Source organism: Misgurnus anguillicaudatus, chromosome 21 (genome assembly GCF_027580225.2).
Source record: "Misgurnus anguillicaudatus chromosome 21, ASM2758022v2, whole genome shotgun sequence".
NCBI lineage: Eukaryota > Metazoa > Chordata > Actinopteri > Cypriniformes > Cobitidae > Misgurnus > Misgurnus anguillicaudatus.
In genome coordinates this window covers 49855444-49883367 of record NC_073357.2, presented here as the reverse complement: position 1 = coordinate 49883367, position 27924 = coordinate 49855444, and the positions used below count along the sequence as shown (strand labels likewise).

At 37.6% G+C, this 27924-nt stretch overlaps 1 protein-coding gene across 1 annotated transcript in view; it reads left to right on the top strand.

The window, feature by feature from the left end:
- The window catches only part of LOC129449268 (B-cell scaffold protein with ankyrin repeats), a 69063-nt gene extending 55827 nt beyond the window's left edge, over window positions 1-13236 (top strand). The window contains exons 9-16 of the mRNA XM_073859320.1: window positions 3650-3704; window positions 4241-4432; window positions 9241-9300; window positions 9417-9598; window positions 11063-11126; window positions 11548-11577; window positions 12859-12938; window positions 13058-13236. Coding sequence (XP_073715421.1) covers window positions 3650-3704; window positions 4241-4432; window positions 9241-9300; window positions 9417-9598; window positions 11063-11126; window positions 11548-11577; window positions 12859-12938; window positions 13058-13087 — 693 coding nt within the window. The 3' untranslated portion in view covers window positions 13088-13236. The remainder of the gene's footprint in view (window positions 1-3649; window positions 3705-4240; window positions 4433-9240; window positions 9301-9416; window positions 9599-11062; window positions 11127-11547; window positions 11578-12858; window positions 12939-13057) is intronic.
- Window positions 13237-27924: the final 14688 nt, after the last annotated feature.

Here is a 27924-nt window from a genome sequence, read left to right as displayed (position 1 = left end):
CTATGCTAGTCATGCCGAAAATAAACAATTTGCCATTTAACTACTGCGCTATTCATGCGCTACCCCTGCTGAAATTAAACCATTTAACTACTATGCTAGTCATGCCCTACCCCTGCTGAAAATAAACCATTTGCCATTTAACTATGTTACTCATGCGCATTCCTGCTGAAAATAAACCATTTGCCATTTAACTACTATGTTACTAATGCGCATTCCTGCTGGAAATAAACTGTTTAACATTTACAATGGTCAAGCGCTAACCCTGCAATAAATTGTTTAACTACTACGCTTATCATAAACTACCCCTGCTAAGAATAAACTTTAAAACCAAGCTAAGTTGATTGATTAAGCAAAAAAATCTGTTGTATTATTTATGACAAATGCTCTGGAATAAAAACAAACAAAAACATGGTTATTAAACACCAACAACCACTATTATTATTATTATAATTTCCAATAAGCAGAGTGCAATTTTAACCCACAACTTAGTCCTTCCTCTTTGTTGTCTGTTTATTACTCACCTGCCAGTCAGTCCGTTGACATGTTGGATTCTTTCTATGACAGCACAAAAATATTTTAATTATTCATCAGAACAAAAGAGCACTTGTGGATAAAATGATGTTCTGCCCATGTCCGACATCAAAGCAGCTGTCTTTCATGAGCCCTCAACTTGCGATGCGTAATTAGCTTGTCTTGTCTATCTGTTAATTCTCTCTTTCTATTCTAATGAATATATTCATAACACCAAATGCATAATGTGCATAATCAATATTGAAGGGGACGAAGTGGAGGCTATTATTACAAGTGAATGGTTGCAGGTTGCTAAGGAACAGAACACATCGAGTGGCAGTCAGGATGAAGTCTGCATTACACTAAAGTGATCACTTTATAGTGCACCTACTTCATCATTTTGTGTTCAGTGCGAAATTGGTTTGGTCGCAGCTGGTATAGTTTTGCACAATGCATGAAAAGCCCTGACATTATTTGTTATGATTGTGGTCTCCACAGCGACCATCGCTGTGCTTGCTTACCAACCACCGCTTTTGCAAATCTGCAGATCAATTCTGCAAGCTTGCAATAATGTCTTCAGACTTTAAATGCATTACACAATGGTCACATTTAACTTTTCAATACTCTTTGGTTGCTATAGGAGTAGTCATAATAGTTGGCAAATATGAAATCATGGTCTAATAAGGTTTTATAGACAGAGTTTGCAGTCAGTCTTTTGTAAATTAGATATTACATTCTCTTTCTCTCCGAAATCGTATTATAATTACGTCAGGTATTCTTCAGAAGCCATTTGCTTAAAGACCTTAGTTGCAGCAATGCCCTTAAGGTAAAACTGTTTTAGCTTTAGTTACTTCTTTTTTCTTTGTTTTCTTTTCTCGTTCAGTTTAAATCATTTGACTCTTTCCTAACAAGTATTTGCATTCAAGGTTTTAAACTTTTTTCACTTAAGACCAGTGGCAGCCGGTGACTTCTCTTCCAAAGGGCGCAAATTCAAAATATGTGTTCGGGGTGTCATGTGTCTTGCTCGTCATTTAAAAATATGTGTTTGCTGCGTCATGTGCATCATGCCTCTTGTCAAAGTATGAGCCTGCTGCACACGCGTCGAAAAGATTTATGATAAAAGAGACGCTTGTGTTCACAAAACTTAACACTATACTCTGATTAAACATGAGATTATGGAAGTATCTGGCAAACGCGAGCGTCTCTTTTATCATAAACCCTTTAGAGGTGTCAGCAGCAGGTTCGTATTTTGACATCACATGTGATGCAGATAAGTTTACATGAAGCACCGGACACCAGTGTTGGGTGTAACTAGTTACTAAGTAATTAGTTACTGTAATTTTAATTACTTTTCCTTTGAAAAAGTAAAGTAAGGGATTACTCTTATTTTTCTTGTAATCTAATTACAGTTACTTCTTATGTAACTAAATACTGTGTATGGACGGTAAAACAATTATGTATACTATAATAAATAGTGGATTTAACATAGTTTTAGTTTACAATTCTCACTATTAACTGGTTGATTATTATAAGCATTAATATTAATTAAGCTGTTTATTAATACTTAAAAGCACATATTAATGCCTGATGTTGCAAAACCTTTTTCTACATTCTTAACCCTCGTTATTTCTACCAATACTTAAAAAAAACAAATTCTTTAGTATTAACGAGCAGTAGTTGGAGTATATTGAGACAAAAGTAGGTAATAGTTAGTTAATAGAGAGAATTGGACCCTAGAGTGGGACCAGAATAATTGATGTACTTTTATATATTATTTCTTCGAGCCATTTCAAGCCTATCCTTGTATCATAAATAGGATTTAGAAAGTAATTAGTAATAAGTAATTAAATACTTTTTGGAGAGAGTAATTTGTAAAGTAATCTAATTACATGTTTGAAGATGTAATTAGTAACTAGTAATTAATTACTTTTTTTGAGTAACTAACCCAACACTGCCAGACACATATTTTGAAATGACGAGCCACACATATGACGGGCTACATACATGTTGTGACGAGCTTCCTCCTCAAAAAAGATTGCATTAAATTATCCAAAAACTACTACGCTCTTAAACAAACGGTGCTAAATAGCACTAAAAGTGGTTCACTGGCTCGTAATCATAGGGGAACCATTACTACATAGCACCTATGTAGAACCATATTGTGCTATATAGAACCATATCTGGTGCTATAGTGGTGCTATATCACCCCCCTATGATTACGAGCTTTTAGCTATTTAGCACAAATTTTTGTGTAGCATAATTATTATAGTGTTATATTTTTTTAAATGTATACTTACTATCCTAAATGTTTTCAACGTTTAAATACAGATAATTTGCAGTATTAAAAAGGGTTCAGCCCTTGTTCATAAGGTCACTTGTGAGTGGTGTCATGTCCGGGTTATCCTTGATTTCTGCTTTGCTGCCATAGAAACCATCCACTTGTTAAGTCTGATGTCATGCACCACTTATGGGTCCAACCGATCCCAAATGCCATAGAAATAACAAAAAACAAAAAAATCACGCTAATATACCAAAAACACACAATCGTAATTTTTATCACCATAACAAAATTTGAGATGACCAAACATGGACTTCATTGACATGGATTTTTACAAATTATAAATAGTGCTCTGTTTAAATAGTATTCTTTAGTGAAATGAGTGGAGGCTTGGACCCAGACCAACGACGTCAGAAAATTACAAGCATGATTTAAGTCACATCTTAATAATAATTTAAAAGCATTATTATCACCACTTCCTATTTAAGTCACATCGGTGCTTTGAATGATTTGTCTGTATACTTTGGCGTATTCATTGGTTTATCAGAAACTATTGGGTGGTTTCCTGGATAGGGTTTAGATTATACCAGGAATCCAGGACAAGGCCTTAGTTATATTAGGACATTAGTAGTTTATACAAATATAAAACATTACTGGTGTGCAGTGCATCTTCAGACAAAACTATGGTTGATAAATTTAAAGATAGGTCAGTGCAAGATTTCTAAGATGCATAAGCATGCATTTTAGTTTGGGACTAAGCCCGGTCTGGGAAACTGACCCTATAATTATGATTTTACCAAATCGTTCAATGTGGTTTGTCATTGTTAATCGGTTTGTGTGTCATTTGTTATATTCTCATAGGTAACTGAAGATGCCAATATGGATACTGATGTATATGAAATTATGGACAGAGCTGGTACGTTTGTAAAGAATGTACAGCCGCGGAAAAAATTAAGAGACCATTCCAGTTTTGCCTTAAATCATCATTTCTACATGTATTAGTCAAGTATCTGTTGAACTTTAACAAAGCAAAGCTCAGAAGTGACAATAATGTCACCCAACAGCAATGTAGTAGACTGGTGTGATCAAAAATCTTTTATTTTTTAATACATTGTTAAATATATAAACTGAAATGAATATAAACTTCTTAATCTAAAAAAATTGCATCTTTTTGTTAGTTTGTCTGCTTTTAGTTTTCCGCAAATTAAAGCAAATATAACAATTATTTTTATTAGGGAATTTAGTAGAAATGTTGCCAGTAATTAACAAAATGAAAAAAATATATACAATTTTACTTAAACACATATCTAGAAAGCATGAAAATATTCAATCTTAAAGTGGTCTCTTAATATTTTCCGTGGCTTTATTTAATATGAATATATTATACAAAGACACATTTGAAAGTAATAAAGAGTTATTAATCCCCTGGTGTTCTCTACTTCACTTTTACAGCAGTAAATCTTCAAATCGATGACAAGAAAGATGATGAGAGCGTCTATACACATCCAGGTGGAGGTGATGAAGAGTACGACGCCATTCTTACGTCCAGCAGCTCTCCGGTAATCGTGAACCGACCCCCTGCACCGACCCCTAGACCCAATTGTCTTCTCAACACAGGGGATAACACTCCATTCATCGCTCAAGGTTTGACTTTTCAAAGACGGCTAATTAAATTGTTAAAATCCTTTGTGAGTGGCTTAGCAAACATCAATGTATTAGTCCTGCCATTAAAAAGCATTAGCTCTATTCCAAAACATTGTGAGCCGGTGTAATAAAATGCAAAAGCTGTTCCAAAAAGCAATTATGATGCCTCCTAAGATACCACGTTCGGACAAATTATCCCATTTTTTCTTCTGTGGAGAAAGCAATCCCAGAATGCACTGCAGCAAGCTGTGAAAAAGATGGCCCAATCTTTAAAAATAATTCTAAGAGTTAATGTGGGACTATATCATCTGTTCAATAAAAGCCACAAATCTCACATTACGCTCATTACGATAGACAGTGATGCAGCCTCGGCCCAGTTCAGTCAGTCCTCTGGTGTTTATAAATTCTTTAATAGACATGGGGAAAAAGCGAACCGAATTTGGACCGTTCATCATATCCAGCAAGGACTTAAATGTTCAATTTCAGTTGCATTAATAATTGAATATGATAAAGGTACCAAGTGACTTGTATTGTTCGAGCTTCATAAATTATTTATACGATCCTGGAGCTGTATTCGTTATTATAAAACATCAGAACAGCAGCACTTTTCTGATCCCATGTCAGAGCAGTAACCAGTCCTTGAATCCGATTCTTCAGCGATTCAGGGCCCGACTTTTGCTTTATAGTCAGACGGCATCGAAACGCTTTAATTTGTGAAACAAGAGACAGTGTGAACCCTGTGTGCACTGTGTTCTGGATTTGAACTCCTCCGTTGCTTTCAGGTAAAAAACAAGATAGTTGTCACTTACAATGTTAATCTCACCACCTACTTCATTGCTATTTGTATTTTCCACCTATTTCTACACCACCTTTGACCAGCACTTACAGAGAAACAATTGCTTAGCAACTAAAAGTTACAAGACATCAAGTTAAGCATCTATTATAAAAGATATGAACCGTCATCTTTCCAGCAAATTATTACTGTTCTTCGAAGCAATACAGCAGTAGGTACAGTCTTATATTTGACACTACTAGAGTCTAGGCAGACTTACTGTATGTGTTATTTGGATGACACTACTGTTAGTAAAATTAGAGGCTAGTTTGCATAAAACAGATGGTAACTAGCTAGTGTTTCTATGGCCATCTTGTAACATTTTAATACAGAGTAGATGGAGCTTTGATGCAAAAGCCGCTAAATACTACCTCCGTTAACAATGAGATAATGATATTAACCAAATGCTCTAGGCATGTATTACACGTTCATCAAATACTTTCACTTCAAATCCTTAATCCCATTCAGAAAAACAGGTTTGACGGCAGAAACCATTAACCATTTGATTCTGATCAAAAATGCTCATTTACAAGAAAACATGTCAGATGCACTTAATGTGCACCGCAATGACTTACATTCAGGAATCTCTCTCTCTCTCTCCTGCATTTACATGTTTTTCTCTCAAATATACAGTCATTATAATGATCTCTGTTACTTTTTCTTCTTTCAATCCCATGCATGCATATACTGTACAATTCCCCCATGTTGGTTTTTCACACTTATAAAGATAGCTCGGTGCTTGTTTAAGATGTTCAGTTATCTCATCAATTAAGAGAAAACATTTGCATAAAAAATATGTGTTCCTGGTGAATTTTTATGTTAATCTGCAATACCGCGATTATCCACTATATTACACAATTTATGAAAAAAAACTGAAGCCAAAACTTTATTTACTAATTTTAAACTCTGTGTGTGTTTTCATAATCGTTCTGAATCTGATCTCTAACAAAATTCCTTCACAAAAATGCAATTATTTCAGCTTTTTGCTAAAAAAAATACATTTTTAAAGAAAGCAGAAGGTCTGTTCTTTCATTTGATATAATTGTATGTTTATATATTTTTAGAAGAAAAATTTCCTGGATGGCATTTGGTCAAACTTTTGTGAAAATTTAAAAAAATGCTGGCGGGCAACTTTTCAAAAAATGGCTGGCAGGGAATAAGTTATGAAAGGCTTTTTCAATATTGTACCTATTCTTAAAGGAATAGTCTACTCATTTTCAATATTAAAATATGTTATTACCTTAACTAAGAATTGTTGATACATCCCTCTATCATCTGTGTGCGTGCACGTAAGTGCTGGAGCGCGCTGCGACGCTTCGATAGCATTTAGCTTAGCCCCATTCATTCAATGGTACCATTTAGAGATAAAGTTAGAAGTGACCAAACACATCAACGTTTTTCCTATTTAAGACGAGTAGTTATACGAGCAAGTGTGGTGGTACAAAATAAAACGTAGCGCTTTTCTAAGCGGATTTAAAAGAGGAACTATATTTTATGGCGTAATAGCACTTTTGGGAGTACTTCGACTCGGCGCAGTAACACCCTCCCTCTCCCATTATGAGAGTGAGAAGGGGAGCGGACTTTTCAGGCGAGTCGAAGTACTCCCAAAAGTGCTATTACGCCATAAAATATACTTCCTCTTTTAAATCCGCTTAGAAAAGCGCTACGTTTTATTTTGTACCACCAAACTTGCTCGTATAACTACTCGTCTTAAATAGGAAAAACGTTGATGTGTTTGGTCACTTCTAACTTTATCTCTGATTGGTACCATTGAATGAATGGGGCTAAGCTAAATGCTATCGAAGCGTCGCAGCGCGCTCCAGCGCTTACGTGCACGCACACAGATGATAGAGGGATGTATCAACAATTCGTAGTTAAGGTAATAACATATTTTAATATTGAAAATGAGTAGACTATTCCTTTAACTCTTTCCCCGTCATTGATAAGTTATCTTGTCAATTAAGAGAAAACATTTGCATGAAAAAAACATGTTCCTATTGAGTTTTTATGGTTATCTGTAATACCGCGATTATCCACTAGATGGCACTTACCCACTTAATAAAAAACTGAAGCAAAAAATTATTTATTAATTTTACACTCCGTGTATATGTTTTGATAATCATTCAGAATCTGATCTCCTTCACAAAATTCCTTCACAAAAATGCAGTTATTTCAGCTTTTTGCGAAAAAAAAAAACAATTTTACTTTTAATTTAACTCTTTCCTCGCCATTGACAAGTTTCCTCGTCAATTAAGAGAAAACATTTGCGTGTTCATGATGAGTTTTTATGGTTATCTGTAATACTGCAATTATCCACTAGATTTATAAAAAAAAAACTAAAGCAAAAAATTATTTATTAATTTTACACTCCGTGTATGTTTTGATAATCATTCAGAATCTGATTTCTAACAAAATTCCTTCACAAAAATGCAATTATTTCAGCTTTTTGCAAAAAAATATTTTATTTTTGAAAATACCCATATTTAAGAGTTTATAAGCAGAGAAAAACATATAGATAGGATAAAAAGTTTTTCCCCCGTTTTGTTTGTTTGTATATTGTTTGTTTGAAAGCAGAGGGTCTGTTCTTTCATTTAATGTGTTTGTATGTTTATATATTTATAGAAGAAAATTTTCCTGGAAGACATTTTGTGGAACTTTTGTGAAAATCACAAAAAATGCTGGTGGGCAACTTTTCAAAAAAAGGCTGGTGGGGAATGAGTTAAAGATGAATGGTTGAAGAAGAAGCGAACAAGGATGCGTTGCTATAACACTTTAACCACCGGTTGCTCAAGTTTACTGCAGGATGTAAAGAAAATAACACAGGCCAGTGCAAATGGCCTTATATATTCCACATATATATTTTTACAGCAGAACACGTGCAAGTTAACTCGTGAATCTAATTATTTGTATTTTTAGTGACTGGTTGAAACCAAGGAAACCAACTACTGTATAATGTAATTTATTGGATTTGCAAATGGTTGAAGTGCAGCGAGTCTTGAGGGCCGCTACTGTTTTAGGGTCAGATCCCCCCTCCCCCCGTAATGTGGTGGTGCTGTGGTGAGAAGGATGAATGTGTGCGTGTGTATTAGAGAGAGTTGGGAAGATTGTACCACTACAGTGAGTCTCTCTGCTGGGAATACTATGTGTCATAGTGAGACTTCACATGCTCCTCCTACCTGAAACTAATGAACACATAAATGGATCAATATCATAAGGAAATAAACATAGCATCATTTGTTATTCAGCGTTAAGCTATGATTTACGCAATCTCATCACACCACAACATATGTCCACATACGTACCCACACAGAGACACACCGCAGTGCAAGTTCGACCACTATGACAGCATCTGCAACCAATCAGAGCAGCTCAAGCGGGGCCAGCATTGCACATTACACATGTTTTCCATCTCTCCTATTCCACAACATGAAAATACAAAGAGAAAAAGAAAGCAATGTTTTTTCCAACCATTTCTACAGAGGGTCTTTCGCCTACGCACTGATCAGATTTCTTCGCCTACTCGGGAGGTTAAGAGCCTTCAGGGGAGGGGCCAGTGTGTGCTGCGCTGCTGCTGGGGTCTAACTACAGTAACTTCACAAGTGTAACGAAACTCGTGATAACAGATCATGAAAGCCAGCGAGACTCCTCGCAAGGGAGGATGAAAAAGGATTTCCCAACTCTGCTGGGTTGATGCATACGCTTCTTAAAATTCCCTGCAGCCACTATTACTGTATATAAAATTAGTTTGGGCTAGTAAACTGTCTAATGTGTGTTGTGAGCAATATGGAATGGCAGGCAGACCTCTCGGTTTCCTTCTCTAATTGGCAGTGCAGGTCATTCATTTGGCATTGTAGAGATCTTTCACAATGTTTTTGAATGCATGCTTCCACCTAGTGGACTTTCTAAGATAGTGCAGACACATTTTCAGATGTACTGTATGTTGCATACTTAAGTTTAATTTTTTCATTTTTAACAGTTTTCCAGAAGAGAAAGTCACAAGGAGAGGAAACACTATATTCTCTTCCCTCAAGACAGGGTAAATATAAAATAAAAATAAAAATAAATTGTGATGTCATTCTGCTCGATTACTAAATATGTAAAGTACTTTACACTTCTAACATTTTTACTGCTTTGTGGTTTCCATGGTGACAGCAAAGCAGAGGGACAGCATTACATCCACCTATGACACCTTTGTGCCAAATCAGCCGCCAGGGCTGGATGAGCTGATCAAACTTCAGGAGAAGGTAAAAACGGGATCTCTCAGTATAGATGATGCTCTGGATCAATTCAATGACTGGCAGAGGCTTCAGAGAGGAATGGACAGTATCCAACAGGTGAATCATTCCTAATGCTTGTGCGGTTATGGACACTTTTGAGCATGTGATGTCGCAAATTTTCCCCACTCAGAATTTCACATTTGGTTTTTGGCCACCAACGTTTGTGCAGATCAACAATCGTCTAAAACCAACAAATGTCCTTTCCATCTCTGAGCATTTTCAAGAGTCTTTCTCTTTACTGAAAACCACATAAAATAACATTTAATAAAAAATAATGCAGGCTCAAGCAATGCACGCTTGGAATTGGAAATCCTCCTCAACCAATCGTATTGATTGCAGTGCCAGAATCTTTCTTAGCTTATCTGGCAAATTATAAGCCCTAAACCATCAAAATTTAGTAATTATTTGCAGTGTTTGTTAAAGGCGGGGTGTGTGATTTTTGAAAAACACTTTGGAAAAGAAAGTCGGGCCAACTACCAAAACACACTTGTAGCCAATCAGCAGTAAGGGGTGTGTCTACAAACCAACATCGTTGGCTGGGTTGCGTATGTGTGGGGCGGGTCTATCAAAAGACGGTCCAGACTCTATTGGGGTAGGGGTGTGTTTGTTGTGATTTCAAATATCAACATTGGCTTGCAGAGATCATGCACCCCACCTTTAAAATGAGGCTGTTGTATTGAAATACTACTTTTATTTGAGTTTATGGGACTCAAAGCAGTGAATTTGTTGAACACATGAAACTTAGTTGAATAAACTTTTTTCAATGGTTTGAGTACAGTTCACTTATTTTACATGAGTCCATTGTACTGTTCGGGTTTACAGAGAAAGGGTGAATCCTGTTTATATTTGGTGGTCACTTTAAGGAAGCAATTTTCCCTTTTATGATCATGTGATCCTGAATGGCTCATCCTTATAATTCATTTTAAACTTTGGGCAAAATACAGTAAGCTCTTAGTTTCCCAAAGACTGAAATGATAGTCTACATATTTGCATACATATTTATTTGGTTTAACAAAGTGCCACATGCATGGAGAAACAGTATGCAGGGTATAGTGAAGCATACAGTATGTAAGTCGAAAGTAAATTGTACTTTCATGGTTCATGGATTAACTTCACACGAGGCTGCTAATTCAGAGCGATTTACTTTTTAGGAAGAGCTCATGCTGAAGAATAAATGAGAGTTAAATGCCTTTACTGTTGTGAAAAAGCACGGCTGTCATCTTAGATGAAAAATTATAAATAAGCACTGTTATATAAGTCCTTTGTTTTAGTAATCTGCCATACTGCAATACTTAAAATACAGAAATGTTTGATTTTTTAAGAGTTTGTTCTATTCTTACTTATTTTAAATATTTATGTAAGATAATTGTAGCTCTGTACACCATTTAAAACATGTAGGGTTAAAGTAGTTTTTTGTATTTTTGTACTTAAAATATGATTTGCCCTTTTGATCTAAAAGTGTGTTACATGTTATGATACAATGCATTAAAGCGTGTCCAACAATTTCATTTTCAAATGCAGGAGAAGATTCAGCAGCTGAGGGCGAGTATCATTAACGACCTAGAGAATATTGAAAGTGTCTATGGTACGTTTTATTCCTCTTTTCTATAAACATCAATGTGTTTGTGATAAATCACTCATTAATACTTCAGGTCTCCTGAAAAAGTGTTTGGTGCATTATGTTACATTTACATTCACTTTGCAGACGCTTTTATCTAAATCGACTTACAGTATAATAATGAGAGTAGTTTTATCATTTGTTAAAGCAGCTAAGCATGCATCCAGATGTTCACAAAAAGATGTTAAGTTCTGAATGGATCAAAAGATTTCTTGTTTGAAGACACACTGTTTGTTTTGTTGATTGTGAACCATACTTTATCCAGCTCAAAAATATTGTGGATAAGCATAATAGATTCCCCAATGCAAAAATAGAAAGAATAGGAAACACCTAAAAGTCTTCAAGCACAAATATCTATAAGCTAACTGACCTCTTTCTTCTCCATCAGATAAAATCAGCATCGTTCATCACACATCAAGTAAGTGCCCTGCCATAAGAGCAAGGAACTGTACATCATTGTGGTTCCTTCATCCCTCATACTGTCTGCTCCATACTCTCAGGGGAACTGTTAGCGATACACAGGGGCATTAATCTTCTTGTATAACCTGGGAAAGGGTTTGTTAGCTATTTCTATAGAAATGCCATAATACTTACAATACTACATATGTGACCCTGAGCCACAAAACCAGTGTTAAGTAGCTTGTGTATATTTGTATACATAATAGCCAACAATACATTATATAGTTCAAAATATTTTTTTAATAGATTTGTCTTTTTTATGCCAAAAATCATTAGGATATTAAAGATATTTTGTACATTTTCTAATGAATATACTGTGCAAAAGTCTTAGGCCACCATGCCAGAATTAGATTTGTTGTTTTTGCAATGTTATAGTGATCATATAGTTTCTCAGTCTCTTTAATAGAATACATCCAGTAAATACAGGAAATGTGTATATAGTATTAAAACTGTATAAAAATTAGTGCTGGGCAAAGATTAATCGCGATTAATCGCATACAAAATAAAAGTGATTTTTGGCATAATATATGAGTATGTGTATTTACATGTTTATATATATTTATTTATATTTTTATATATTTTATATGAAAAATAAATGAAAAAAATTATATATAAGTAAAACAATTCTGAAATGAATATATGAATGTGTGTGTGGTTAAATATACACAATAATTAGACACAGTACACGCACATATATAATGCAAAAAAATCACTTTTATTTTGTATACGATTAATCGCGATTAATCTTTGCCCAGCACAATGTAAACTGATGTCAAGTTTTTAGGGTAAACTCCCCTACCAATTGAGAAATAGCAGGAAACTGAAGGATCTCTTAAATCTAAATAAAATTAAATCGTAATTTCTAATTTTAAAGAAATTAGTCTTTGTACTTCATTCTGCTCAAAAACGCTCAAGATGTATTTAGTGCCAAGAGAGGTCACACTAAACACAGACGATGCCTAAAAAGACATTAAGTCCTGAAAATTAAATGTTTTTATTTTTTGTACATATTTCCTGTATTTTCTGTTTGTATCTTAATAAAATAGATTTATCATTAGTAATATGTGTTGCTAAGGACATTTTGATAACTTTATTTAGATTTTTTTCACTATTAAACAAAATTTCTTCAGTGGCTCTTTGCAGGTTCAGCATATAATTATTTTTGTTTTATAAACATATTTTATTTTTAAAGTTTTTCACTTCCTGACATATTAAAATAAAAACATGTTTGTTTATTTAGCCACTTCTGCAAATGAGAATAAAAGAGCAAGTCAGCAAATGGAGACAGATTTCTACTGCAAACCTTTAAAAGGCCAATCCGTAAGTATCTCAATGACTTTGTTTATGTTAATACATGTACTGTTTCCCAAACATACAGTAATACCTCAATTCAGCTGTCTAATGTTAGTTAAACTTATACAATCTGCTTTCTTTTACAGTCACACATCAAGAAAGCAGACAAACAGTGATAGAAACTAATAATAATGTACTTTAAGGTCATTGGACCTTTCAAAATACATGCAATCTGTAGTAGCCTATACCTAATGAAAAATAAGCTTCATATGATTTATTGTTTCTCTTTGTATTGTTTATCTGTAAAAAAGGTTGCCTTAAAATTTTGAGTTAATTCAACTTTTATTATTGTTGTCAACTATTATTTTTTATTAAGTTTAATTAAAATTTTAAGGCAACTAGGTAACTTACTTTTTTAAGTTTTAACTTTTTTAAAGTGGTTGAAGATACACTGAAATGAATCACGGTACATGTTTAGAATGTGTACAGGTACAGAAATCTTTTCATAAATCTTTCAAAATTTGTTAATATTCAGCCAGTAAGTTAGTTGGTTTAGTATTTGACATTTTCAGGTTCATGTTTCATTTCTGTTTTTTTTTTTATGTTTTCATGGACTATATGACTACCTTAAAAGCTGAAGACTTAAGAGATTGTACATGATTCTTTTCTATCTTGCATTGCTGCTGTTCATCTGTTGTTTTACTAAGGACAGATATCTACTAATATTCAATTTCTTTATGTTTTGTCAAATTAATTTATTATGAATTAAAGACAACAATTCAGCATTCTAATGTAATTCTAAAGCCATAATTGTCATCTATGTACTAACATAATTTTGCATATAATTTGTCTTATTATACTGTTTATTTCTTTTCTTATTCGGGTCATGTTGATGCACTTAAATTGTGACCATATCAAAATCCAGGCTAAAGTCTTTTAATCTAATTTTGAGAAAGTTAATTTCAACACTGTAAAAAGTTCCGTAGAAATTGCAGTTGCTTGCAGCTGGTTGCCAATAACTTACCCTAGATTAAAATGAATGTTATTTACTGGCAACATTTTCAAAGTTGAGTGAACATTGAGTATTGATAGGTCTTTGTCTTTACAGAGTAAAACTAAAATAACAGCATCAAGCAAAGCATTCTGGGAAACAAAATCTGAAGCAAAAAACAGAAAAAGGTTGATGATGCTTTCTGGTTCCCAGAATGCTTTGCATGAGGCTGTTGTTGTAAAGTTTTATTCTGTAAAGATAAAGACTTGTTAATATTTGAAATGTATTTAGCTTTGAACAGACTCTTGCCAGTGGATAACATACATTTGGATCTACGGTGGGTTGCCGGCAACCAGCTGCAAGTAACAATGTAATTTCTGCTGATTTTTTTTACAGTGAATGACCTACTCGGTCAATATTAAAGATATTAAGGTTATTTTGCACAGAATGATTTTTACATTATGTAAGCTGATTATAAGTAGAAAAAAAATAAATCACAAATAAAGTTTTTCAGAGGCAGAGTCACATAGTATTATTTAAAAACGAGAATGAGAGAAAGAAATTACAATTTTAACAATCCCAATCCACAGAGCCAAATTGTAATTTTCTGTCTATGCTATATAAGAGCGCTCACAAGGGGGTGCTGTTTCACTTAGCATGACAATCAAGCTGCTAGTTTACTCCAGTCTAGAGTGTTATACTGGCGGGCATTTTGAAAGACCTTGCACATCCCATTTTCCCAGTGGACCTCTCTGTACCATACGGCTCACTGATTGCAAGTAAGGTCACAAACAAGCATCTAAGAGAAAGCAGCATCAACAGAGAAGCAAAGTCTTCCCACATGTTGTAGCGGCGTCAGGGGACGAGGATCTAATGCGGCTCTGCGATTCGAAGCGAAGCCCCGGGAGCAGCGCTGGTAACCCGCTCTAGCAGCTGGACACATTTGCATTATCAATCATGCTCTTTGTGAATAATACTGTATGTATTAAAGCTTTGCTGATCTGCAGTGCTTGCATGAGCCAGTTCTGCCTCCAGAGATGATTCGGCTCCTACAGGCCTGGTGGCATTTGTGCCGTGTGTTTGCCTGTCACCTGCTGCTCTGGGAGAGATGGGCTTTCTGATCCAAGACCAGATCAAGGGTCGACATTCCCTATTCAACTTTCCGACCGTCCCATACAGGATAAAAGATACCCTGCTGGCTCGAACAGGATAGGAATGCACAGGCCTTCCATCCTGTATGATGTTATGTATGCTCCAAGCCATCAGCATCTAAAACGCTGTTAATAGATATAATTATTGATAGTACCACAAGTCTATGGTCTCTTATGGAAATTCACATCATAAGCGCTCACTTTTCTCAAGCTGGAAGTGAGATGATAAACCCTACACAAAGGATTAAGCCATCCCTTAAGTATTAGAGCTTTATCTGGGGGTGAAGGGCAGGATTAGAATTCAGATGTACCAGCAGCGCTCTCGTAATTCATCAAAATGATAGAGATCCAACTCATCTGAGGCTCCAGTCCAAACAGGAAACTTTGGACTACCTCCGCTGTTTGCTCTTCATCAGACATTTCGTTTTAAATTTTGAGATTTTACTTACTAACCTTTCCAGATGCCTGAGCTCCCATGGTTTTATGTCACAGACTAATGCAGGGCCATACAAACACAATCACACTCTCATCTTCCCATCACTCTCCCTGAGCTTAATACCCTGATTTATACACAGCTGCTCCCCCTTTGCACCCTAATAAAAATTAGGCAATTTCACAGTCAGTGGCATTCTTTTATCCCATAATCCCCCTGCATGTGTACAGTATATGTGACCCTCCTTATAGACAAGGGCCAAGACCGCTGCTGGTGCACCTCCGGTTAGTAAGAAGAGCTTTGATTTGGGGTCTTGCCTGGGAAGAGCCAAGCCTTGAAACTGGAGTCCACCACCGTAGGAACTCAACCCCCAATCTGCCACATCCACTAGCAGCTCGGGGCAACATTGGCGTGTTTGACGGGTACATCAAAACACATAAACATTTAATCAGTCCGGTTTAAAAGCATTCACTACAGTAACGGTCATACTAAGGGTATTAATATGATTGACAACTGCATTCTCTAACTGAACTGACAGTCTTAACGGTGCATTGTGTAGCTCTTGACAGAATTACAATATAATATGGATAATCGATGATGTATAAAGACCTTACATAATGAACTGTAGGGGTGGGCAATATGACCAAAATTTTATATCACGGTATTTAATTCACATGTTTGTCTTGTGGCGGCTACCATATGCGTTTTGAAATTGAGGGGTGAACTGTTGGTTGCAATTCGTAATCTCACCACTAGATGCTGCTAAAATTTACACTTCACCTTTAAATTGTTCTGGTTTGTTTCTGTCTTAGCAGTGTAAAGGTCATGGGAACACACTAGGCATCTGCCAAAAGCCTAAAATAAATGTAACTTAATGTTAGACCATTGCATTAGCAGCACATAGTTTTGGGTTCAATCCTGGGAACACATAATAATAAAATGTATACCAAGCAATGCCACTTTAGACACTGCCAACATCAAATTGTAATGTAAAAATGAAATGTAAATGTAAACTTTCAGTGTTTGCATGCTTGTAAAAAATGTTTCTGGCCTCACCGCACATAGTGTGTTGTGAATTCATGTAGCTCACAGAAAGGTTGTAGTTTGGTTTGTGTGTTGTACCCGAAAGGTACGTTCCATGCTCAAGATAGAAAAAAATGATTGAAAGTCACAGAGTTTGATGGTATTTGAGAGTTGCCATATTTGATATTCATTTGTAGGGGAGAACCGGGGCGAAAGTAACACGGGACTAAAGTAAAGCGATTTCCTCACTCAGAGCCCTGATTTGTACTCCAAACTATGACAGCATGTTTAGCACACAACTCTTGACAGAGCTGACAAATATCAAGTTATTTCGTCATCGTTTCGCGCATGTAGGTCCAGAAAGCTGTTTTCGACCATGATAAGTAAATTTCTAAAGCGGTATTTTTTTCTAATAACACATTGTTTTTTTCATTTCATGTGTTGCATTAATGATCAATCTAGTTATTTAGTGCTGTAACACATCCTAAAGCAGTGGTCACCAACATGGTGCCCGGGTGCACCAGGATGCCCTCACGGAGTCTGTAAGTTGCCCGCCAAAGCACATTCTATTAATAGCCTTTAATAACTTTAATATTTATATCTTACATATTTTTATATTAGCTTGGCTTATTTTATGTATGTTAACATTTTAAACAATGATAAAACATATTAACATATCTTCCCTACTTTACTTTTGTTATTAATAACTGTTGCGAGGATAGAAAGCAACTTTACCTTCTGTTATCCGTAGATATTCTTCTATAGGCTAGATCCAGTCGCTGTCATCTGAACAAGACAATTTGGAAATCACACCTGTTAATAAATACAGCTGTCAATCCCAAACATAGACAACCATTTTTATTAAACCAGGAATGGCTTCAAATGACTCATAAATGTTTAGTACACCGCACCGCTTTTATTAGTGTAAATGGCACTCTTCATTAACATGTTGCAAATGGTTCATCCTCTTAATGTTGAGTGTTTGTAGTGCTAAGGACAATGCATCTAGTGATTGCCAATCAGCAGATATAAGAGCCAGGTGTCCTCTGAGTGTGTTAGCGTGGTCTGCTCTTCAACAGATGTTTAACAAGGGCTTCAGAAGTACTGGCAGAAGAACATCATGTTGTGCAAGGCAGTGACCTAACTTTTCACTTGTCATTCTAATGTAACACACGCAAAATGCTTCATTTTCCTCAATTACCTTTTTCAAAATGTTATTGAGTGTCTGAGTCCCTTGTTATATAAAACACTACAAATAGGCTGTTTTAAAGCGAGCCAGAAAATGACGTAGTGTGAAAATGCCTAACACCTGTGGGAAAACGGCAAAATAAACAGTACATCGATCAATCGCACATAAAAGACAAGAAACATTCCCAGTCTTAAATAGGGTTAGTCTGGATGTGTTTACAGACTAAAAAACACTGAGTTGTTTCAACCAATAGTAAGATAAAACAGTGTTCCCCAACCTTTTTTCTGCCACGGCACAGTTTTAATAAGTAAAAAAATCATACGGCACACCACTATACCAAAAATCATTAAAAAAACGAACAAACCTCTATTGCAATGCTTAAATGACTTGTTTAACTGGAATATTTTACTATATTAAATGTAGAACTCACATTCAATGCAAGTACACTTGTTTTGATGAACACAAATATTATATCCTGGCTGGAATTGATGACATTGACATACGCAGTTGTGATTTTTAATTTTTCCACGGCACACCAAACAAGCTGTCACGGCACACTAGTAAAACACATTATCCACGTACTGTACATTATTGTTGCTCTTCTATGTCCCGCCTTTCTGTAACACGTCAATTTGTACAATGCTCATTAGGGATGGACGGATCGATCCTAAAGTAGGCCTGCCCTATCAATATTTTCGATCCTACCTTTGTATCAAAAAGGTCGATTCTCAAGTACAAGTATCGATTTTATTTGTTTGTTTGTTTGTTTAACAAGTGATTTTATAATTTTTAATAATAGTTGGATGCTGTTTTGTATATAAATACACTTAAATTGTAACTTATCTTCTTCCGCTGTATCACCGCGTTCGCTCATTCAGTCTGATCTCCTTCCACTGTATCAGTATTAAGTTGCGTTTACACCAGCCGTGGTAGAGGTGGCAAAAACACGCTATTCGCGCGTAGTTGGACGCTTGAACATTCAAGTTTACTCGTTTCATTTGCACGTAAAAGCCACGCGAAATTCTAGTCATTCGAGACATTCACACGGAATTCCGCGTCATGGGAACGGCTTCTGCGACTCTGCCGAGACTCCGCTCGCTTCCTGTAATCACGTCACTACTACAGCAAGGTCCTGATTGGTTAACGCGGTGCAAAAATCTGGCGAAGTTCAGATTTTTCAACTCACGCGTTTCCCGCGGCAACGCTCAATTCACGCAAAACGCGTCATTCACGCCGCGCCTACAGCGCATACCGCGCCGCAGGATGCCTAATCGTGTCTTTGCATTGACTTAACATGTAAATCGCCCGCGCTTGCCTCCTCTACCGCAGCTGGTGTAAACGCAGCATTATGTTGCGTTTACACCAGCCGCAGTAGAGGCAGCAAAAATGCGCTATTCGCGCGTAGTTGGTCGCTTGACCATTTGAGTTTACCGGCTTTATTCGCGCATGAAAGCCACGCGAAATTCTAGTCATTCGAGACATTCACGCGGAAATCCGCGTCATGGGAGCGGCGTCTGCGACTCTGCCGAGACCCGCTCGCTTCCTGTAATCACGTCACTACTACAGCAAGGTCCTGAGTGGTTAACGAGGCGCAGAAATCCGCCAAAGTTCAGATTTTTCAACTCAAGCGTTTCCAGCGGCAACACTCAATTCGCGCAAAACGCGCCATTCACGCCGCACCTACCGCGCGTACCGTGCTGCAGGATGCCTAATCGCCTCTTTGCATTGACTTAACATGTAAATCACCCGCGCTTGCCTCCTCTACCGCAGCTGGTGTAAATGCAGCATTATGTTGCGTTTACACCAGCCGCAGTAGAGGCAGCAAAAACGCGCTATTCGCACGTAGTTGGGCGCTTGAACATTTGAGTTTACCTGCTTCATTCGCCCGTGAAAGCCGCGCATGAAATTCTAGTCATTCAAGTGGAAATCCGTGTCATTGTTGAGGCTTCTGCGTCTCTGCTGAGACTCCGTTTGCTTCTTGTAATCACGTCACTACTACACTCTAAAAAAAACAGGCGGTGCTATATAGAACCGAGACTGTTGATTTGAATCGTGACCATGGAAGAACCGTTTTTGGTGCCGTGTAGCACCGGTGAAGCACCGGTGAAGCACCTGTGTAGAACCATATAGGGGCCATGTGGAACCACTATAGCACCACATTTGGTTCTGCATGGCACTATATGGTTCTGCACGGGTGCTTCGCCGGTGCTATATGGCACTGGGAACGGTTCTTCTGTGATTGCGAGCAAAGAACCACTTTTGGTGCTATATAGCACCGTTTGTTTTTAGAGTGTACAGCAAGGTCCTAATTGGTTAACGCGGCGTGGAAATCGCCCGAAGTTCGGATATTTCAACTCCCGCGCCTCCGGCGGCAACCCTCAATTTGCGCGATTAGGAACGGTTAGGATGCCTAATCGCATCTTTGCATTGACTTAACATGTAAATCACCCACGCTTGCTGCCTCTACCGCGGCTGGTCTAAACGCAGCATTACAGCGTTCATTCGCTCAGTCACCACCAGCACATTCAGTCAGTGCAGGCAGGTTTAAAAAATGGGTTTAAGTGTATTATTGCGGTCAGTTAAAAATGATGAAGACTTCTGTGACATTTGTCAACAAAAAAAATACGCCACTGTGGTAATACCACAAATATGACAAAGCACCTAAAAGCAAAATACCTGTTACAGAGCACAAAGAAGTGCAGCCTCACAGTCATTTCAGTGCGTTCCAGGAAGAAATGTGGTAATAGTGTTTAGTGCAAAAAGTTGTCATGTCTATTTTATTTGATATTAATAATGATGGCTATCATTATTAATATCTACCCCATAAAATCACTTTAATAAACTTTAATACATACATAGATAAAAATATATCATAAAAGTATCAGAATCGGTATCGTTTAAACAAATTACAACCCAAAGGGCTGGGCTCGTACCTTTTTGACCCAACGCTGTGTTGAAAATAATACTTTTTTAGAATGTATATTTGTAAATAATATGACTTAGACTGAAAAGAAACAAGATAAAAATAATTTTACGAGATGGCATTAATTGTACTAAAGTGATTTCCTTCCATATTCAGTTTCGAAACAACAGTAATGAAAAAACTTTTAAAAAAAATCTGCTGTGATTAAACCTTTATTTGCTCTTCCTCCTGGATGCTCCAGCTGGGGTTTTAATCTCTGCTTGTGCGTCCTTTTGTAAACCTGTTGCAGGCACAAGAGAAACCAATGACCGTCCTTCCATGAGATCCTTGCAAGCATTTTCTAAAATGTCATTAGCCCCCCTGGTAAAACCCCTTTAGTTTTAATCCCACCACCTCTTCTGTCTCCCTGATTTTGATGTACTGGTGCCCCCTCTCCCCATCTACCCATCCCCAGAAGGGCAAAACGGCATCTGGTCCAAGGGCAAAGGTACACAGGACAACGTGGCCCCCGCCGACCCCTCGCCCGTCTGATCAGGGGCCAGAGAAGGCCCCTGGAGTCTAGCTGTACCCTTGTGTTTGCGCCTGAAAGTCCCTGTGCTGAAGCTTTGGGTAGATTAGCAGCACTGTTTCCCACTGCAGGGCTTTTGTGCAGCAGCGCCCAGGCGAGGCCAAGCTGTCTGCGGCCGCAGGGATGCGCTAATTCCTCCGCAGGTCAGCGGCTCTGCATTTTCAAGTAGTTCCTAAAAGGTCATTTCCGTTGTGGGGCACGACCATCGGTGCCTCTGTAGAGTCCCGGTGGCTTCACCAAAGTCAGCTTACAGATCGAATCAAAGGCTATGATGATAAACAGGGATAGCGCAAGGCTTTATCTTTTATTTGTGCTCTGCTTCTGAGAGGGAGTTTCATCTTTGAAGCAGATAGTTGTGTTTTTGCAAGGATGTTTTGACTGCTTGCGGGTGCTGTAGTGGGCTATGATGTGCTTAAGGAGGGATGATTTGTGTGTTTTTGTATTAAACAAACACAGCAAAGCATTTAAGGGTCAATGGCAGAATGTATTCATCTTAAATAGATGTTTGAACCATTTACAGACCTCGGGATGCTGAAGTTCTTAACATAATGAATGTACAGTCAGAAAAAATTGTCAAAAAATGGTCCCTAGCTGTCACTGGGGTCAGTACCTTCTTAAAAAGTACACTTCAAAAAGAGTTTACTTCAGATGTACAAATTGGTACCAAAGAGTGTGTATTAGTAGCTCAAAGGTACATATTAGTACATCATAGGAGTATATCCAGGGTTCCCACACCTTAGTTAACTTCAAATTCAAGAACCTTTCAAGGACTTTCCAGGTCCAATACCCCCAAATTCAAGGACTAAATGTGGGGACACTTTTCAAGTGAGCGCAAGGTTACATTGTGTTACCTTTTAAGATACATTGTTACAGTTCCCTTTCGAGGGAACTCGGTCTGCGTCACGGCGGTGACACTTTGGGGGCGCCTCCAGGGGTAAGTGCGTCTGAATGTGTATATCAAATTCAACCAATGGTGAGGCTTAACGACAAAGACAGGGTGACGCGGGAGCCAGGAAGTATATCGCTATCTTTGCCAAAAACGGCGTTACAGGGACGCAGGAAGTATGGCAAGGAAGATGCAGCGTCTCGTTCCCTTCTCAGGGAACAACAGTTACATACGTAACCCAAGAGGTTTTCGTGTGTCAAACACAACTATGCAAAAAAGCAAGTAAGGGATGTCACAAATAATCTAGTGCATATAGCATAACATGGTAGACAACGCAGTATGGTTGAATACAAAATGCATGTAAGGAGAGATTTTTATGCATTCATTAAAACATCTGAAAGCATCCATTTGGTTATAACAGCTCCTTGATGGACAGTGTATCACACAAACGGCAAAATTACAGCATCGCAAACCACTTCTAACAAAACAGCGGCAAGATTGCCCAGATTTAACGAACAGACCCCCGCTCATCAGAGAGGGTCTCACCAGAATTAGCTGTTCTTCTCAGCAATGAAAGAGATTAATTGTCCCACCACATGTGCAATAATAGCTTGACTCCATGCCCAACCAATCGAGTGTGCAATGGCAATCCACAGAGTAATTGAGGTGATTTGGCAGGCGCCTCCTCGCATACATTGTTCCATAAAGACATCATCTTATGCCGCAGGAGAAGTGCCCACGTATCGCCTCGAAGAGGCTTATGCCAAGGAATTGGTGTTAATATGAACTGGGACATTAAGCGATCAAACAAAAGTGCAACTGAATGATCTCTGTCAGCATTGTGTATCCGACTGGGCTTTTCAGCAATAAACAGTGAGGAATCTGTATAAAGTAAAGTAAGTGTCGCCTCTGGCCCAACATTAGCCTTTTGCACATGTAAGAGATAGCCATCTAGGTGAAAAAGTATATGACAACAAACCTTCCCACTCCTCTTTAACGAAGGCAATGCATTTATAACACACACACTCATCTTCATATTTATTTCATGTGATACTTGTGTTGTCAATTCTTATCTCTAGAAAAGAATAAGAAACTTGAAACTTCATTCTGTAAATCTAATTTTATGTCCTGGAATAAATGAAGGAATAAAACGATTGGGAGATTTTCCCAGTTACTGAGGCAGCTTTGATGTTTTATTCTGGATGCAGGTGAGGGAGGTCTGATTCCAGCTGAATCACGTAAAAACCTCCCCCTGACTCCTATCGGCCAGGTTTTCAGCCAATCCCTTTGCTCTCTGGTGCTGGACAGAAGCCATGTTCTTATTAAAACCTGCAGGCAGGCTGAATGCCTAAAAAAACTTTGCTGCCTTAAAATTTTTTGTTCAATCAACTCCGATTTACAAGTCATTTCAACTTACTATTATTTATCTTGACTAGAGATGAGTTGTTATAACTACAGGTGAGTTGTTATAACTTATAAAATTAAGTTATTTTATAAGTTGTGACAACTAATCTGTGTTGACATGACTTGTAAATCTGAGTTGATATAACAAAAAATGTAAGGCAGCAAATTTTTTTTTACAGACCCTGCACAGTGAGTTTTAAAGTGCATATGGGTAGTTTGTATTAGTATTATTAATGGCAGTGACAGGCTTAGTGATGGGGAGGTTGGAATCCATGAAGATCAACTAAGGATATGTGAACCTAAATAGCCTACAAGACATCTCCCAGCATCTGGAAAGATTCCTGTCGGATAGTAACTAGTACATACCAACCCATCTTAAAAGGTATTTGACTATTTAAAAACCAACAAGTCTTTAATGTCACTAAATACATTATTTATTGAACAACACAATGTATCTATTTTTTGGGATTTATATGTGAGGAGCTCAGATGCAAAAGCCACTAAATGCCACCTACGTCAAAAATGAGATAATAACATTAACTGAATGCTGTCGCCACGTAACATTCATCAACACTGCAAAAAATGACTTTCTTACTTAGTATTTTTGTCTTGTTTTCAGTAAAAAATATCTAAAATTATTTTTCTTTTTCAAATGAAGATGTATTTTCTTGAATATTTAAGTGAATTTGTGCTTAAAACAAGCAAAAAATCTGCCAATGGATTAATTTTTTTTTTCTTGAATTAAGTGTTTTTGAAAAAAAAGTACACTTTGCTTCCTTAAAAATTTTTGTTCAATCAACTCCGATTTACAAGTCATTTCAACTTACTATTATTTATCTTGACTAAAGATGAGTTGTTATAACTACAGGTGAGTTGTTATAACTTATAAAATTAAGTTGACTTTTCTCAACTATATTTTATAAGTTGTGACAACTCATCTTTGTTGATTTAACAAAAAATTTTAAGGCAGCAAAGTATTTTTTACAGTGTTAACTTATTTCAAGATTTGTTTTCTTATTCCGTTGTCAGATTTCTTTTGTTTGTTTTAAGCATTAATTTACTTAAAGTTTATATTTTTTTTGTCTAAAAACTAGACTTATTTTCCTAGTTCATTTTGCTTATCAAGAAAATACATCTTAATTTATGAATGTTTAGATATTTTACTCAAAACAAAACAAAAATTAACTGCAAAAAATGATTTTCAAGAAAATTAATTCTTAGTATGGGGTAAGTTATGCATAAATCTTGAACATTTTTCTTAAACATTAAATTCAAGAAAAATGTAAGAAAACATTTCTTACCTCATTGGCAGATTTTTTTTGCTTGTTTAATGCACAAAATCACTTAAATTTGATATTTTTGGTCGAAAAACTACTTATTTTCTTGGGTCATTTTACTCATCAAGAAAAAGCATCTTAATTTAAGAATTTTTAGATATTTTTACTGATACAATACAAAAATACTAAGAATTTTTCTTGAAAATATTTTTTTCCAGTGTACTAAGTAACACAAAAAAGCAATTCCCGCACACTATCTGCTTGCTGAAATGTTTTTAAAAATTGTTGCGATGCAACGTTTCGATTGTCTGATCTTCCACAGGTTGCCTGAGGATGATCAGACGATCAAAACTTTGCAACGCAACTGTTACAAATGAAGCTGCTTCTCCGCATCCTCCCGGCCGACAGAGGGAGCTATCACCTGAATTCTAGCCATGTCTGTTATAAACTACATTTCCCATAGGGCCATGTACCTGGGTCTGATTACACTGCCACCTGAATCTCATTCATAGACTCTATTTAAGCTCTCACCAAACGCATCCTGATGCGAAGTCTTGATTTGCCACGGTGATCATTTCTGAGCGTTTTCTTGAATTATTATTACGGATCTGTGTTTTGACTTTGGACTGTTATTATCGTTTTGGATTGTTTGCCGCCTGCCCTTGAACTCTGCCTGTTTTTTGATCTCACGATTGTTATCTGCCTGTCTCGACCATTGCCTGTTCCTGTTTACTCTTCTGATTTGCCCCTTGCTTTCTGTGTGCTATCGCCCACTTACTGTTGTGTCGGTTATCTTAATAAAAGCTGCAAATGGATCCCATGTCTGAGGACTCATCAGTACAGAAGACTTCGCCACACAGCGATCCAGCAGCTATGATGCAGATTTCCTCCGAACTCTCCGCACAAGCCCATCAGCTAGCCTTACATCAACACCAGCTTAACCGTTTAACATCTCTAACGGAGGATTTGGTAAAGACTTTACAAGGCTTACAACTTGCACCCACCGGGGCCACCGCGTCGGCAGCAGCAGCGCCCGCTCCCATTGAACCGATACAACCACCACAGAGCAGCGTGAATCCTCGACTCGCTTTCCCAGAGAAATTTGATGGAGATACAACAAAATGTAAGGGATTTCTACTACAATGCTCTTTGTTTGTTAACCAACAGCCTGCCTTGTACCCAACAGATGCCAGTCGAATATCTTTTGTTTGTTCCCTGTTAACCGGAAGAGCGTTGGAATGGGCTACGGCTGTTTGGAGAGATGACGGATCAGCGTTCACATCTTTCAACGATTTTCTTCAGCGATTTCGAGAGGTGTTTGAACATCCCGCTGGAGGTAAGAGTGCGGGTGAACAACTGCTGGCTTTAACCCAAGGAAGACGAACGGCTGCGGATTATGCTTTGGCGTTTCGAACGCTAGCAGCTCAAACGAACTGGGTTGAGGATACTTTAAAGCTGTGCTACAGAAAGGGATTAAATCTGGACTTGCATGCTGAGATTGCCTGTAGGTATGATTGCAAATCATTGTGTGAGTTTATTGAATTTTCTATCCATATTGATAACTTAATTCGCTCTCGTCGCCCTGTTCGCTCTGTCCTTCCCGCACCCAGTGCCCCAGTGGATACGTCTGAACCAATGCAGCTTGGTTTTACCCGTCTGACTCCCGAAGAACGAGATCGACGCAGGCAAAATCATCTCTGTATGTACTGCGGACAGGCTGGACATCTGAAAGTTTCATGCCCCTCTCGACCAACTACTTTTACCACTGGAACGGTGAGTGAGCAGCCTCTATCTAACAACTCACACTCATGTATAAAAATACCTGTAACCATAACTACCTCAAGTAAAACTCTCTCTGTTTCTGCACTACTAGACTCCGGAGCTTCCGGAAACTTTATTTCTCAACAATTTGCTCAGCAGCATGATTTTAAACTGACACCGTGTACTTCTTACTTGGCAGTGGAGGCGCTAGATGGGCGTCCTGTAGGAGAGGGGAGAATTTCACAAGTCACTGAGGCTGTCACCATGCAGGTTGGAGTTCTACACAAGGAGGAAATTGAATTCTACGTGATCCCCTCTCCTCATAATTCAATTGTTCTGGGATTGCCTTGGCTGCAAAAACATAATCCACAAATATCTTGGGAACAGGGGCAAATCACTCAGTGGGGAGTAGTCTGCCAAGAACATTGCTTAACGTCCGTAAACCCTTTGCCAACGAACCCTGAGTCAACTAATGAGCCCACCACAAAAATTGATGGTTTGCCTAATGAATATTCTGATTTATCGGAAGCTTTCAGCAAGACTAAGGCCACCCAATTACCACCTCATCGCTCCAGTGACTGCGCTATTGAACTTATACCAGGTGCTACTCTTCCTAAGGGTAGAATTTTTCCCTTGTCTCAACCCGAATCAGAGGCCATGAAAGATTACATCAAAGAAGAATTGAGAAAGGGTTTCATTAGATCCTCTACTTCTCCTGCTTCAGCCGGTTTCTTTTTCGTCAAGAAAAAGGATGGCAGTCTCAGGCCTTGCATTGACTACCGTGGACTAAATGATATCACTGTTAAATTTCGTTATCCTTTACCTCTAGTTCCTGCAGCGTTAGAACAACTTCGACAGGCAAAGTACTTCACCAAGCTCGACCTCCGGAGCGCCTACAACCTGATACGCATCAAGGAGGGTGACGAATGGAAAACCGCTTTCTCAACGTCTACTGGTCACTATGAATATTTGGTCATGCCCTTCGGGCTATCAAACAGTCCGTCCGTGTTCCAATCATTCATCAATGATGTCTTCCGAGATATGCTCGACAGGTGGGTGATAGTGTATATCGACGATATTCTAATCTACTCCAATTCATATGAAGAGCATATCCAACATGTAAGATCCGTACTCAAACGTCTCATTCAATATCAACTATATGCCAAAGCTGAGAAATGCGAGTTTCATCAGACATCTACATCATTCTTAGGATATATCATCAGTCAAGAAGGAGTCGCTATGGATGAAGCGAAAGTGAAAGCAGTGTTGGATTGGCCCCGACCACGCACACTCAAAGAGTTACAACGATTTCTGGGGTTTGCCAATTTCTATAGAAGATTCATTCGAAACTTCAGCACGGTGGCGGCACCTTTAACTGCCATGACTAAACGTTCGACTTCACATCTC